This window comes from Vigna radiata, chromosome 6 (assembly GCF_000741045.1).
Source record: "Vigna radiata var. radiata cultivar VC1973A chromosome 6, Vradiata_ver6, whole genome shotgun sequence".
Classification (NCBI taxonomy): Eukaryota; Viridiplantae; Streptophyta; class Magnoliopsida; order Fabales; family Fabaceae; genus Vigna; species Vigna radiata.
The window spans coordinates 36,089,973-36,105,436 of NC_028356.1; the positions used below are offsets into that span (position 1 = coordinate 36,089,973).

At 32.5% G+C, this 15,464-nt stretch overlaps 3 protein-coding genes across 3 annotated transcripts; 1 reads left to right on the forward strand and 2 right to left on the reverse strand.

Moving 5' to 3' along the window:
* Positions 1-1,094: 1,094 nt before the first annotated feature.
* On the forward strand, positions 1,095-3,228 carry LOC106765300 (3-ketoacyl-CoA synthase 4). Its single transcript, XM_014649874.2, has one exon. The coding sequence runs from the start codon at positions 1,383-1,385 to the stop codon at positions 2,937-2,939; it is 1,557 nt and encodes a 518-aa protein (XP_014505360.1). The 5' UTR covers positions 1,095-1,382; the 3' UTR covers positions 2,940-3,228.
* Positions 3,229-4,780: 1,552 nt separating this feature from the next.
* On the reverse strand, positions 4,781-9,803 carry LOC106763988 (sugar transporter ERD6-like 6). Its single transcript, XM_014648178.2, has 18 exons — positions 9,486-9,803; positions 9,340-9,402; positions 9,149-9,238; positions 9,005-9,064; positions 8,830-8,895; positions 8,677-8,742; positions 8,524-8,599; positions 7,661-7,725; positions 7,030-7,122; positions 6,836-6,916; positions 6,654-6,738; positions 6,270-6,316; positions 6,121-6,183; positions 5,969-6,028; positions 5,786-5,851; positions 5,632-5,691; positions 5,364-5,478; positions 4,781-5,283 (listed from the first exon to the last, which is right to left on the reverse strand). Exons 1-18 carry the CDS (start codon positions 9,675-9,677, stop codon positions 5,171-5,173), a joined length of 1,461 nt encoding a protein of 486 aa, XP_014503664.1. The 5' UTR covers positions 9,678-9,803; the 3' UTR covers positions 4,781-5,170.
* A 3,699-nt stretch (positions 9,804-13,502) lies between these two features.
* LOC111241817 lies at positions 13,503-15,141 on the reverse strand. Its single transcript, XM_022781733.1, has 2 exons — positions 14,626-15,141; positions 13,503-13,999 (listed from the first exon to the last, which is right to left on the reverse strand). Exons 1-2 carry the CDS (start codon positions 14,868-14,870, stop codon positions 13,792-13,794), a joined length of 453 nt encoding a protein of 150 aa, XP_022637454.1. The 5' UTR covers positions 14,871-15,141; the 3' UTR covers positions 13,503-13,791.
* Positions 15,142-15,464: the final 323 nt, after the last annotated feature.

Sequence of the window (15,464 nt, forward strand, 5' to 3'; positions counted from 1 at the left end):
AAAAAAAAAAAAGTGTCGTGCATGCATTAATTAGATAATACTTGTTGAAAATGACATGAATGACGTAACGTCGATAACTTGGCATCCCATGGATTGAAAAAATCAATTTGTCCTTTGAATGAAGAATTTAATTTTTCTCGTCTGGCCATTTGATTTGAATCACCCATTTCTGCTGGTCAGGGTTTAACGCCCTCCTATCATCCCGTCCATTTGATTTGAATGGTAGGAATCTTGTATTTCTACGCTCTTCAATTTTCCTACACCCTCTAATACTTAAAAAAAATATTATCCTTTTATATTCGATTCATTTACATCTATTTTTTTATTTTTGTGAGTTTGTATTGGAAAATGAAATGTTTATTTATCATCACCTTCTTTAATAATAAAAATCAGGGTTGGCTCAGTGGAATTCTATGACATAATAATCAGATTGTCTCTGACTCAGTCATTTATTATCATACACATTTTTTGACCACTGATTTAAATATATAGGGTTGGCTCAGTTGAGTTCCTATGACATACTCATCAGTTTGCCTACATATTATTTACCTCTGATTTCATTATTTCTGGTGAGAAAAAGAAATTAGAAATAGAGTGAAAATACAAAATTTGACTGTAGTGTCCCTGTCATTGACATACAAAATTTGAAACTTGCTTTGTATTAACCTATTAAATTTTAATTGATTGTATAATTTATTATTGAATTGAAATAATTGATTGCACAATTCTGGCAATAAACTAATTTAGAATATAATGCTATTTTTTCATGTTAAGTTTAATAGATGCTGATTGCTCATTAGTTAAATTTATAAAAATTAGGTGACAGGAAAACAACTTATTTGATTATTCAATTCAAATAATTGTTCAAAGTGAATTACTTGAAGGGTTAGGAGTTTAGTTTCTAAGCAAAAGCATGTGTTTTTCCACATGTTACCAACCAGTCTCTCTCTAGGCCAACATTTCTGCTTTTTCTGAAATTGTATCACTAATCAATATAATAATAATAATAATAATAATAATAATAATAATAATAATAATAATAATAATGTAAGAAAGTTTTATGTTTTATTTAAAGAAGGTGTAAGAAAGAAAGAAGAGATGAATTGCGTATGAGTGAGAAGGTCACAGGAGGAGCAGAGGTGGACATTGAGTCCCAGTCCCAGTCACAGGTGTTGGTGGTCAGTGTACGGAACACTGAAATAACCGTTTTCCCAACACTCTAAACTCCGAACCTTCCCAACGCATAACATTACAACGTAACCCTCTTTGGACATACCACACTATCCATATATATATATATATATATAACAAACCAACGTTTCTTCATTTCTTCATTTTTTCATTACTTCATTCACTCACATCGCATCCACATTCACATTCCGATGACCAGCGGAGGAGGAGGAGGAGGAGGAGAAGGAGGAGCCGGCGCCGGCGGCTCCGCACTCGGAGTTCAGATCCAGCAGCAGAGCCGAATGGCGCTCCCAGATTTCCTTCAGAGCGTGAATCTCAAGTACGTGAAATTAGGTTACCACTACTTGATCTCCAACCTCTTAACCCTATTTCTAGTTCCTTTGATCCTCGTCACGCTAATCCAGGTCTCCCAGACCACCGACCTCCACCACCTCTGGCTCCATCTCCAGTACAACCTCCTCACCATCCTTACCTGCTCCGGCGTCCTCGTCTTCGGCCTAACGCTTTACGCCGTCACGCGCCCACGCGCTGTCTACCTTCTAGACTCTGCCTGCTTCCGCCCCGCTGACCACCTCAAAGCCCCCTTCCGGAGTTTCATGGAGCACTCCCGCCTCACGGGAGACTTCGAGGAGTCGTCCCTGGATTTCCAGCGCAAGATCCTGGAACGCTCTGGACTCGGGGAGGAGACCTACGTCCCCGAGGCCATGCACTCTATTCCGCCGCAGCCGTCGATGGCTGCGGCCAGAGCGGAGGCGGAACAAGTAATGTTTGGTGCCTTGGATAATCTCTTCCAAAACACCAGCCTTAAGCCTAAGGATATTGGTATCCTTATTGTAAATTGTAGCTTGTTTAACCCTACGCCCTCGCTCTCGGCAATGATTGTTAATAAGTATAAATTGAGAGGGAACATTAGGAGCTTTAATTTGGGGGGGATGGGATGCAGTGCTGGGGTTATTGCGGTTGATCTTGCAAAGGACCTTCTGCAGATTCATAGGAACACTTATGCCGTGGTTGTTAGCACTGAGAACATTACTCAGAATTGGTACTTTGGGAACAAGAAGTCCATGCTCATCCCCAATTGCCTCTTCCGGGTCGGCTGTTCCGCACTGCTGCTGTCGAACAAGCTGGCCGATCGGAGGCGGGCGAAGTACCGGCTAGTCCATGTTGTGAGGACTCATCGCGGTGCCGATGACAAGGCGTTCCGGTGTGTTTACCAGGAGCAGGATGATGCTGGCAAGACTGGAGTTTCTTTGTCAAAGGATTTGATGGCAATTGCTGGTGGAGCACTGAAAACCAACATCACCACACTCGGTCCTTTGGTGCTACCAATCAGTGAGCAGCTTCTGTTTTTTGTGACTTTGCTGATGAAGAAGTTATTCAAGGCTGATGTGAAGCCTTACATACCGGATTTCAAGCTTGCTTTTGATCACTTTTGCATACATGCTGGAGGCAGGGCTGTGATTGATGAGCTGGAGAAGAACCTGCAGCTGCGTCCTGAGCATGTGGAGGCTTCTAGGATGACCCTGCACCGATTTGGGAACACTTCCTCTAGCTCCATTTGGTATGAATTGGCTTACATTGAAGCCAAAGGGAGGGTGAAGAAGGGCAACAGGGTTTGGCAAATTGCATTTGGAAGTGGTTTCAAATGTAACAGTGCTGTTTGGCAGGCACTGAGGAATATTAAGCCTTCTCCTAATGGACCATGGGAAGATTGCATCGATAAGTATCCTGTGGAAATTGTCACATAGTTCAGTTCAGTTACATACTCTGGTTGTTACAATTGAATTCAGGGTACCCTTCATTAGTTTCCAGATCCACTGTCTATCTATGTTGTAGATTTCATAGTGTATTTCACTGCCTCTTTTGTGTTTGATGATTGTGGATTTTCCATTTGGTCAAATTCATGTATCTGGAGTAATTATGATATGGGAATACCTGAATTTTTTTTATATCTAAAGAAATACACACACACACGTGTGTGTGCGCGTCTAAAAAATGTGCAGCAATGCTGGTAATTTCTTGTTCAGTTCTTTAGAATTTTCTTGCCTTCATTGTTAATATTGCACTTTCATCTGCAATTTTCTGAAACATTTTGCCCAAACCAGGTTGTCTTTGCCACACCAAAGATTCAAGTGCAATATCATATTTAAATCATAGTAGCAGTATAGTTATATGTTATATAAGAGTATTTTTTGTAAACTGAACAAAGTGATCATTGATCAATTTCTTTGATGAAGTAGACAAAAAATATCGAAAGTTGGTCTCTTTCTATATAGTTTATTCAAACTTTCAATTAATATTTAGCAGCCAAATGGAGCATGCACTGCCCCAAAAACTATAGGAACTATCATTTTGGCATACCAATGGAATATTGAGTGAAAAGAAGCATAGTCATTGGAAATGAGGATGAGATTTACGTTGTGAGAAGGATGTGGTGATCCTCTTTTGAGGGTACGTCGCATGTCCTTTAAAAGTGTATTTATAGTTCTCGTCTCTGACTACGCATTAAGCAACTGTGACGTACATTTCACGTGAACTCTAGCTGAAAGCAATGAAAACACACATCCCAATCACATTTAACCATTGTAACGTCTTCTTTCTTTTTCGATCCTGTTGATTCTTGAAACAATTGTATACCAAACCCATGCTCAAAGCCCATTTGTTTTATTTTTTACTTGCTGAACCCATAAATGAAGGACATACACGTTGTGATTGTACTTGCCACAATCATGAATAAAAATATATATTGAACCATACTTCAAAATAATTTCTTTAAACATATCGTCAAAGTTTGTTGAGAACACAGCTTGTGAATTCGATGGCTCTCATTCTTTTTTTAACAAGTTCCATTGGTGATTTTTGTATTTTTTAATAACTTTTATTTATTTTTAATAAATTGTATCCATTACAAAAAAAAAATATTGATTGCTTGATCAGTGATGGAGCATCAAGAGTAGTATTGTATGTGCTAGAGTGTGAAGGCAACATGGAGCAATGAAAAAGAAAAGTGAGATTCACAACAGTAATAGAAGCCACAACTTTCTGTTATTTATCATGTATAATAAAACAATCACAAATTTATGCATTCTTCCTATTTCTTTTCTATTCTAGCTGTCTCTGTCCTACTAAAGAGAGTGTCCGTTTCTATTTCTCTCCCATTCCCTTCCTTTCTTGCTATCTCTATCTTACCAAATTGTACGTGTAGAATTTCATTCTCTTCCTTTCTTGCTATCTCCAACCTACCAAATTGTACTAGTAGAATAGCATGGGTTGGTGGTCCATGCAGCACTTTCCTTTTTCACTCGTCACAACCACCCAAAAATCACAACCCAAAACTAGTCATGACACAAGAAAGTACTGAAAAGATTCTTTTTTGCATTATATATATATATATATATATATATATATATATATGTATATATGTATGTCTATATGTATGATATATGTATGTATGTATGCATGAATTGCGTGGAAATTCATGTAAATACTGCAATTAACAGTTTCCCTGCTTATAATCTGTCAGATTTTGAGCTTCATTAGAACTGTAGCTACATTAGTTTCTGCAGCTCCATTTTTAAAAACAATAATCAATTCATTTGGCAATCTGTGATCCTCTTGATAGAACTGAAACTGCTAAGAAGTTGACATTTATAATCAATAGCAACACAATTGCAAAGGGGCCATAAATAGTTATACTAATTTGGCTCACATTTTCCCCAAACCAAAAGAACATAATGAATTAATTAATAAGGAACAATTACAGGGTGCATACAGGAGGATGGACTAGTCTAATTGAATGTCTAAGGACGGAGCCAGTTCACACAAAAACCTCCAAGAACTTGCAAGAGGATTCCCAATTTCAAGGGATGGAATGAAATGAATAATACATGAAACACACAATAATGTCAAATCCCTTGAAATGAGAAACTCTGAAATCAACTTGTGAAGAAGGGGAAAGAAAACTGCTAGAGGAGAAACTTCATCTGAAAGACATTTGGATTTCTTCAATGGATCTTCCCTTGGTCTCAGGGACCCAAATGGTAACAAATCCTACAGTGAAGGCACATACTAATGCATATATGGTGAAGGTACCTGAGAAGAACAAAGGTGGCTTCAGGTTAACAAATGACAATTTTTCAGAGGAAAATAAAATATAGGCAATGCATACAAACCTCCAGAACTCCAATCCAAGAGCATATTAGCTGTTAGTGTAACCAGCCAAGAAATTAACCAGTTGGCAAGTGTTGCAACACTCCCCGCTAAGCCTTTGATGTTTAATGGAAGAATCTGTGATATGATTTATTGAACAAATTAACTTTGACAGTGACTTCAAATGCAACCAGTAAACCACGCTACTAATTTTATGTTACAAGCAAAAGCAATAATGTAATTCTCCATTTCAGAAGTATAATGTTAAAATGTAAAACGACAGAAATGTACCTCAGAAATTATAATCCATGGCATAGCTCCCAATCCCAGAGAGAATGCAATAACCATGGCCTGAAAGAATTGGAAGTTTAAAACTCAACAGTCAGATAACAAACAAGCAATCAAAAACATTATTTGAATAATGGATTTACATGTATTCACATACCATAACTCCAACCACTGACAAGGTGCTCAATATCCCATACAAGGAAGAAGTTTCTGATACAATATCCTGGGAGAAAATTTCAGAAAAAAAATANAAATAACAGGTGGCAAATTTCAGACACGTACATCCATTTAACAAAACAGTTCATGATGTGTAGCTAGCANCAAAATAAAATANTATTACCTTTACATAGAATGAGATTGCAACAAGCAAGAGACTAAAAGTCATTCCAGATGCAGAGACCTGCAATGCAATGGAAAATTTGACCAATTTTATTCTAATCCTCCAAACCGATAGTCACATTAAACAAACATGATAGAAAAGTTTAGACCCACAATAAGTAGAAGACGACGGCCAGATCTGTCCGCCAACCACAAAGTTAAACTGGTGGCAATAATCTGAGTGACATTTAAATATTTATCAGGTAATGAATTGAGAATACTGAACAGGAAAAAGGATATTAAAAATTTCATTTCAGCTGAACCTGAACAGCACCAACTCCTAATGTCGCTGCATCACTTGAACTAATTCCTGTTTAATGTGTGTTGAAATGATGAGAATAAAGGATAACTTCGTATGTAATAGCATGAGAATATTCCAAGAAATAATCAGGAGAAACAAGTTTTTGTCATAACCCCATTCCATAAAAGAAAGTTCTGATCATTAAGGTGATTATTCATTGTCATACAATTGAACAATTGTAGGCTTCATTAAACATTTTTCAAAAATTTAAATTCATCGTTTCAATGATTTTAGTTCATGGGTTTGGACAGAAAGTAGTGTTATTGAAAGTCATACAAACATGAGATAAACTTATATTATTCCTGATACAGTCTTCAGACTATTATAAGAAATCAGCATAGCATACCAGCATTTCGAAAGATGGTACTGGAATAAAAAAGAACACCATTAATTCCAGAAAGCTGTTGCAACATAAGTAGTCCAATGCCAATCTGCAAGATTAGTTAGTAAAAAATGATTAGACTCTAATGGTCAATGTTAATTTGTTATGCAACCTAACTCCATAAGAAAGATGGATTTTTGAAATACCATTAAAGGCAGCCAATATCTTCTTTGTTTGAGATCTGCAAATCGAATTGTTGTTCTTCTGTTGCTTGAAGCAACAGCCCTCTGAATAACATGACTCCACATAAATTGTCAATTTTAGGATACCTTAAATGGCAATAAAAATATAGGAAATATGAGGGTCATCCATTGGAATAAAACTGGTGAATGCTTATTACCTTAATTTCATTCACTTCAGCAGAAATATCAGTATCAAAGCCTCGGAGTACTTGCAAGGAAGTTTCAAAGTCTTCTGTCATTCCCATTTTTGCCTATATTCAGTAAAGCAACCACACTTTGAATAAACTATCAACACAAATTTGATTACTATTAAGGCAAATTTGATGACTAGGGGCAGACCAAATGCATGAATTAAACTAAATTATTATAAAACTAAACTAATTTTTAAAAGTGATTAGAGAGAACTGAACTAAATTGTATACTGGTTTAAATTAACTAAATTGAACTGTATCGTAGTTTGAGTGAACCAAACGAAATTTAACTATTCTAAATTGTTTTCTATTTGCTTGAATTGTCTGATATTACTAATGGACATCATCCTATTTTAAAGTAGATTTATTCATCTCATAAGTTATAGTTCAATTTAGTTCAATTTAGTTCAAATAGTCCTATTTGGGAGCAATTCAACTTTTGAAAGCCAAATTTATATGACAATTCAATACAGTTTTTTAAACAGTTCAGTTCTTTCATAAATTTTTTTGATTCAGTTCAGTGTTAATTTAGTTCGATTCAAATATTGTTTAACAGCCGTATTGATGACACTTATGAATACTGATTCGCAAAGCTTACCAGCCATCTAGGAGATTCAGGAATGAAAAATAGGCCAGGTATCAATATTGTACATGGTAAAATTCCTGCAAGAGTAAGAACATAGAGGAGCTCAGTTTGAGTTTCCTGCAGAACATACAAGTTAGCAGTGTGTAGTAATTTATGCTTAAATAATGTCTTTCTTTAGTTAATCTGAAACAGTGAATGGGGTTTAAACCTTCTCAACACTCCAAGCTTAGAATAAATATAAACATGTTCTGATTGTGATATAATCAAACCTTAATTGAATGATCTTAGAATTTGGGATTAAGATGTAATTCAACTTAACAAAACTGTCTTCTAAGATGAGAATTGCTCAAACTTTATCATAAGGACTACATTGATCATATCTCTAGTCAATTTAGGAATCTCAAACACGAATTTGGATTCTCTGTTGTATTTTTGGTGTTTGTCTATCTACTATGCCTTCAAAATATACTGATTGAACTTATTTTGATGTTTTAAAATATATTAAAAAGAATTATAATATACCAACATCAGTGTATTTTTTAATACTCAGCAGAGACATTACCAAAAAGCCCAGATGAGAATCTGGACGCCTCAAACACTCCCCTCACACACAGCATGGGCAAATGCATATGCATAAGCCCAGTACCAAAACCCATTCAAGCCTAGTAACAGACATCTAGAGCATAGAAAAACATGGGCCCAATAATATTCATAGGATAAAATCTGAATCCAACTTAAAATTTGACTTAAGGATCACATTCAACTTCACAAAGTCTCCAAATTTAGTTATTTTATGACATATGATAACAAGAACCATAAATTCATTCGAAGGCAGATGTTACTCTCCCACTTAGCCAAGTCTAAGAGGGTATTACCTAAAATTGCAAGGATTCTCCATTCAACAAAAATCCCCAGCAGATACGCCACCATGATTCCAAGGGTGACAGAGAGCTACGCAGAAAAGAAACAATAAGGATCACTAATCTAAGAAATGTTAAACTATATGTCATTATATCACATCAGCCAACCTGGTGAACTGAAACCAACGCACCCCTCAAGTTTGGCGGTGATATCTCAGCTATATACACCGGCACCTGTGAATTTGAAGTTTGAACACTCAATAATTGTACCATACATAACTTAATCCCACATTAGCATAATGAAAAACATTTTATAATTACCGTGTGAGATATTATCCCTACTCCAAACCCTTCCAACAATCTTCCCATATAAAGAAAAGAAGAATCCTGAAAAATGAAGAACATGTCAACGAGGCAAGCTCAAGACCAGTTTATTTACTGAACAATTGCGTGTTTGGATTCACATTGAAATATAACTAATGTGATTCAAGCTTACATTAGCGAAAGAGATCGCGAGCCAACCAATAATATTCGGAATGGATGCAATCATCAAAGACTGCAATTACAGACAAGAAACTGAAATTAAAGCAAAAGATCACACTTTTACACAAGGAAAAGGAGAAACTAAATAAAAGGGTACCCCTTTCCGCCCTGTATACTCCGCAATCTGACCACTAGCTATTGCTCCAACCATGGCACCAACATTGGACAAAGAACCAAACAAAGAAAACTGCCCGACAAACACAAAGTGAAGTTGTGAAACACAAAAATAAGGAACCATGATCAAACAACTCAACACTTGATCATTCTCAAGTTCCCATTCACGCATACCTCGGAGACCGAGAGGCCTAGATCAGTGATTATAGCAGCTTGGGTAGGTGAGGTGTAACCAGCCTGTCAGAAGATGATCAAGATCATGTTTTGTGAGTTACCCTTTTGCTTATGCCATTGATTTTGCAAGAAAAATAGATTCTTACAGTGAAACCAAACTGAAGAGGACCCAAAGCAATTATTAGAACACATGCAATGACTGAGATGGAGGAATCACGAATGGCCTGTGTAGAACCAAACACACTGGATTGTCTCCCACTCATACGATACCAACTTCCTGTATGAAGAAATGGCTTCTTCAGATCCCTTCCCTCTTCATTTTCCTCTCTCAAACTCATCTTTTCTTTCTCTGTCTCTTTCTCTGTTTCTGCTATTCCTTCTTAATGTCAAACTCTTTCTTCTATCCAACACACACCTGCATGAGAGGAAAATAGATATCAGAAACAAACACAATGTTTTTTCAAACATGCTTCTTTAGAATACTTCTAATTTTCAAATATGCTATTTTTTTTTTCTATTTAATATTTTATATTTAAAATTATAAGCAATTTTTAATTTTAAATTTATATTATTTGACTTTTATTTAACTTCATTACTTACTTAATGGTTATCCATTTTGTATACTTTTTAACACAATACATGGAGACACGTCATGTCCATACATATCTTAAAAATAGTCAAAAAGTATAAGAGATTATTATGCAATCCTTTTATTAATTAATGTATACTTTACAAAGGTTTTACCTTAAGATACATTTGCATAAAATTTTAAGTTTTATTTATTTATTTCTTATTATTATACAATTCTCAATATTATCTTTACCTATTTTAACTATACAATTAAGATACTTAAGAAAATTTACCCTTTATAATGAATCTCACCCTAAATAGGATAATTGGTTATTATATGTTTATTGAGGTTTGCGATATTAATAACAGTTTTTATAGAAAAAAGAGAGAGGAGAGTTTATAGTCCTTTTTATTCATTTTTTCAAACTTGATTTTAGTCTCTATACTTTTAATTTGATAAATTAGTTTCTAAATTGAAAAATATATTAATTATCTCTCTTCTAACTTTAAAGAGGAAAAAAAAATACTTAATGCTGAATTTCGTTTGTAAAAGAAACGGTTTAGTTTATATGTTTTAAAAAAATTTAGACTTAATTCATGAATTAAAAAAAGGGAATAAATAAAATTTAACCAAAATATAAACATTAAAAACATATTTTTTTTTCCCAAATAATTTCAAATTTGACAAAATGTTAAAGAATAGAAGACCATTTTTTTTTATTTAAGTTGTTGGGTTTAATCACTATAATTAAAAAATTAATTTTTAGCTTATTATGATAACAAATAATTTTAATTTATTTGGCCAAACTTTTCAACTCCAAGACTCAATGATTTTGGCTGCTGTTGTGCACCAAATCTTCTTTGTTCTTAATTTCTCCATCTTTGGTGGGTTTCAGAAAGAGACAAAGTTATCATCAAACACAAAGTTAGACAAACAATTATATTGTTTTCAGTGAAGAATATAGTAATCTCCAAGAAATATAGAGTTTGAAAATTTGTTATAAAAAAAAAACATAAATAATACAATTTTATTTACTGCAAAAGTTATTTAATGACAATTAAAGAGAACCGTACCTTATAATATTTAATTATAATAACTAATGCATACTTGGCTTTTTTTTTTTTTTTTTTTGTCACGTGATGTTATTTGTGGTAGGTATATCTAACATGAATTATCTTCATAAAACTACCATATGCAATTTATTTTCCTTTATAAAGAGATATATAATAAAGTTTACTTTTTTCAACTATTATTACTTTTAATGAAAGATACAAGTTCAATTTCAAATTTATGTATTTCAACAACTTCTTAATACCACAAGTATTACTATAACTCATTATTTATTACAATCTAGATCATATTAATTTTAAATATATATTATTTTTATAATTTTCATTAATTTAAACACTTAAAGTCAACTAATTACGTTTATGTTTTGATATTTTATTTATAAATAATATCACATCAATCTCATGTAATCTTATCTTTAATTGGTATTAAGTTGGATTGGCTTAGAGAATTGAACATGTGATCTACACTCCTATATTTTTTAATACCCTAAGTTTTCCATGTGGTGCTATTATTTATATGAGAAAAACCATGGTTTTCGCTTTGTTTCTATTATTATATATTATCTAGATTTGTCACCTTTTATGGTTGGAATATGTTTATTATTAAGTCATTGACAAAACCAATAACATTATCATTAATTAAGATTACCAACCATAAAAATATCACATCTTATTATAAAAAATAGAGTACTTATTATATAAAATTTGTGTTGTGTAAAAGAAGTTATAAGGGAAAGAGACACTATTATTCTCTATATCTTCTGAGAAAATAAAATTAATAGTAGTGGTTAGATAAAAAACAAAAATAGATGGTTTGTACTAAAGCGAAAAAGAAGAAAATTAGGAGATAAAAATAATAATTCTACTATTAGACAAATTGATTTTATTATATATATGTTTTACATAATAAAGTGAGACAAAAAGAGAATTGTTAGGTATGTACAACACTATACATACTAGGAAAATGAAACAAATTATTATATTTAACTTTCTAGAAAAAAAGAAAATAAAGAAAATAAAAGATTCTGAAAATAAGCAAAATTTTAACACATATATTTCTAAAGGATGTTAACATCAGTTTAACCTAATGGAATAAAATAACTCTATTTAATAAATATTAAGATTTAATTGAATAAAAAAAATTAAAAATAAAAGTGAATCATAAATTTAAATATAAAGAATAAATTACAATCATGTCAAATATATTTTCTATTATTTGTTATGAATTATTACATTTCATCATCTGGGTATTAATCATTGCATTTAGTTATTGATGACTTTTAACCATTCTTAATTCTTTTTACTTGTGCTTTTTAATTGAACAAATAACAAACTAAGCAGTTTTCTTTTTCCTTTTAATTAAGGGAAAAAAATTTTAATAACTTTTTTTTATAATTTTTTGACAATGTATATGTGGCAGTTTGTGATTGGTACGTTTCTAATATTTTTTTAGAATAAATTCAAACAGATCAATAAAATTGTAACACGTGTCCTGTTGTCAAAAAGTTGTTAAAAAAGAGTTGTTAAAATATCATTGTCCTTTAATTAATAATGGAATGAACTTTGTACGAAAATGAATGTTGTTATTATTCTCCTATAAGGACTTGAGGGTTGCTGTTAAGGTAGTTCACCTCTAAAAAGCAAAAAGGAAAATCAATTTCTAATATAAAAATTGTGGATGAATTTAATTAAATTATGATCTCTTATGGTGTGTTCGTTTGGAGGGAAGGATTTGAGGAAGAGTGAATGGATGGATTTGAGAGAATTTGAGAGTGAATTTTTTGTTGTTTCTTTGAGTGGATCTGGAGGTAATTGAGAGTGGATTTAGAAGTAAAGTTTATGAAAATTAGTGTAGGATTTGATGGATGTGATAGATAAAAAAATGATTTAATGAGTAAAAATTGAAGATTACCAAAATACTCTTAGTAATAAAAGTGATATAAAATGATAATGATTAATATTATATATAATTGTAAAAATTATTATAAAAAGAAAAAAAATAAAAATTAATTTTTAAATTATTATTATTATTATTTCAGATTCTCAATTACAGCTATATGTATGTTATATGTATGTAAGGGTAAAAATGATATATGATTGAATTTCTTCTCAAATCTTCGCACATTAGATATGATTCCAAAAAACTACTTTCTCGCAAATCTGTTCAATTCATCACCTTTAAATTCTTTAATGCGAACATCAATTAACCTCTAATTCCATCTGTTCAAATCTCCTTCAACAGTAAATAACCTCAAACGAACACAGCCTTAAGAAGATTGATTGGAAGAATACATTACAATAAAATATTAGTCTAACTTAAATAAAAGGTTGAAATTTCCTCCAACTCAATAAGTTTATGAGTATTAGGTTTAATTTTACTGTCATTGAGCATATAACTTACTTGAATTCCAACATATTGAAATACCGATTTTAATAAATTCAAAACTATTCATTCCATAAAACAATCAAACTTTATCTTCATACATCAATGTATTGGTCAGAAAAAATAAAATGATGGGTGTGCATCCTCATCACAAATCTTAAATGCAATACTGTTTTATCTTAACAGGCACCAGATTGTGATCTTTCTGTACATTTGGGAATGATTCTTCTTCATTCTTTGATGACAAAGTTTATGTAAATTAAGCCAATAATCAATTGACATATTACAATTAAGGCAATAATTAACTGGCATTATTTTGCAAAAGCATTTCAAAAAGGTTGAAATAATTATATAATACAGAGTATTTACTTAAAACTAATATTGACTTAACCTACAAGTATTTGGTGAAACCAATTCTGTATTATATCTCATTCTGCAGAGGGTGATTGTGCTTGGGGTGCCTCTGATGGTTCCTCTGATACTTCCATATCCAGTTCCTCTATTAATGTTTGCTCTGTTGGTGCCTCTGCTGGTGCCTCTGTTGGTGCCTCTGATGTGAATCTTTTTGGTGCAAATTCTAGTTCTCCTAAATTGTCTTCATCTTCATCTTCAGGTGAACCCTCGTTCACCATAGCACTGCTTTGTCATAACAGCAACAATCATAATCAACATTTTACTAGTTTTATATTTTAATCTTGTAAAGACATCGTTGAGAATCCAAGTGTGAGTCCAAGTCTCACATTGGATAGAAATGAGAAAATAAAACATTATGTTAGAGTGGTCTCAATCTATTATATGGTTAGACTCAAATCTCATTGATACTGTATCTTCCAGATCAACCTATTATCTTAAGTTTTTTGGTAGAAAGTGGTGTCAATCTATTATATGATTAGACTCATATCTTATTGATACTGTATCTCTCATATCAACAAACTCTACTATTAAACTCATTGTCTATTATCTTAAACTTTTGGATAGAGAATAGTGTCAATCCATTATATGATTAGACTCATATCTCATTAATATTGTATCTCCTAGATCAACCAACTCTATGATAGACTCATCAGACATAACAACACCAACTTACTTTTGTTTCATACATATTTCAAATTACCTTCTAAAATCATAGTTTTCTTATAAAAGTAACACTGAACATGGTTTTTAGAAGATAAATCTAATCACATTATCATTGTAATATAAGAAGTAATTAAACACATGATTAGGCACAGAAAAGGAGATAAGAATGAGACACATGTTCTTACCCAGCTCGTTGAACCCAATCATTGAAAGATCTTGAATTCATGGCCTCCTCAGCAGCCTTTTGAGCAGAACCATCTGCTACAGCCTTCTCAGCCCCAAATATTGTGTCATCAGATAAACCTGCTTTGCTTGCTTCACCTTTTGCTTGCTCAATCAAACTCATCCAAGGATTATCATCACAGAAAACCGAATGCAATGCCACACTCAACACCAATGCGAATACCAAACCTGATAATATCTTTGCCATTTCCCTGTTTTGTTGATTCCTTATAGACAATTCAACAAACACCTTCACGACAATATAATATCCTCAAGACAACCACAATTAAGTAAAACTTTTATCAATTTGGGTCTTTATATCGTGCAAAATCATTGGATATAATTGACTTAACAAGAATCATAAAAGTGCTTTCTTGGGTTGAAATGGGGTTCACACAAGTGTAAACTTTTCAGCTCTCACATCCAAATTTGTTACAATTGGTCAATTTTATGTGTTCTATCTTTTCAACTATTCAGCATCAACCATCTATGTTTCTTTTGCAAAACCTTCATTTGCGGCTTTACTAATTATACACTCTAATATCTTAGTATAGCTTCCTACAAGATTGTTGCAATTTTTTAAAAGGTTCAGATTCAGCAAGAATATTACCAATTTCTTCTTCTTTTGGTTGGTTATAAGGAAAACTATAATTTTATTTAAATTAATTTACTTATTTAATTTTTTTCTCTGAAAGTTAAAAGCTTTGCAATTTACTTTTCTAACTAATATTTTGATGGTTTTTTACGTGTTTAAATCACATTTACTAAATATTTTCTTGCGTTTGATACCTTTTTACATTTA

What these genes read in the sequence shown, in the direction of transcription:
- LOC106765300 (XM_014649874.2), top strand. Translation starts at nt 1,383, where the DNA reads ATGACCAGCGGAGGAGGAGGAGGAGGAGGAGAAGGAGGAGCCGGCGCC.
- LOC106763988 (XM_014648178.2), bottom strand. Translation starts at nt 9,677, where the DNA reads ATGAGTTTGAGAGAGGAAAATGAAGAGGGAAGGGATCTGAAGAAGCCA. An exon ending in CGTTGGTTTCAGTTCACCAG is followed by an intron (nt 8,600 to 8,676) that starts GTTGGCTGATGT and finishes TTTTCTGCGTAG; the next exon opens with CTCTCTGTCACCCTTGGAAT. An exon ending in TAGGAGTTGGTGCTGTTCAG is followed by an intron (nt 6,184 to 6,269) that starts GTTCAGCTGAAA and finishes AATGTCACTCAG; the next exon opens with ATTATTGCCACCAGTTTAAC.
- LOC111241817 (XM_022781733.1), bottom strand. Translation starts at nt 14,870, where the DNA reads ATGGCAAAGATATTATCAGGTTTGGTATTCGCATTGGTGTTGAGTGTG. An exon ending in GATTGGGTTCAACGAGCTGG is followed by an intron (nt 14,000 to 14,625) that starts GTAAGAACATGT and finishes ATGACAAAGCAG; the next exon opens with TGCTATGGTGAACGAGGGTT.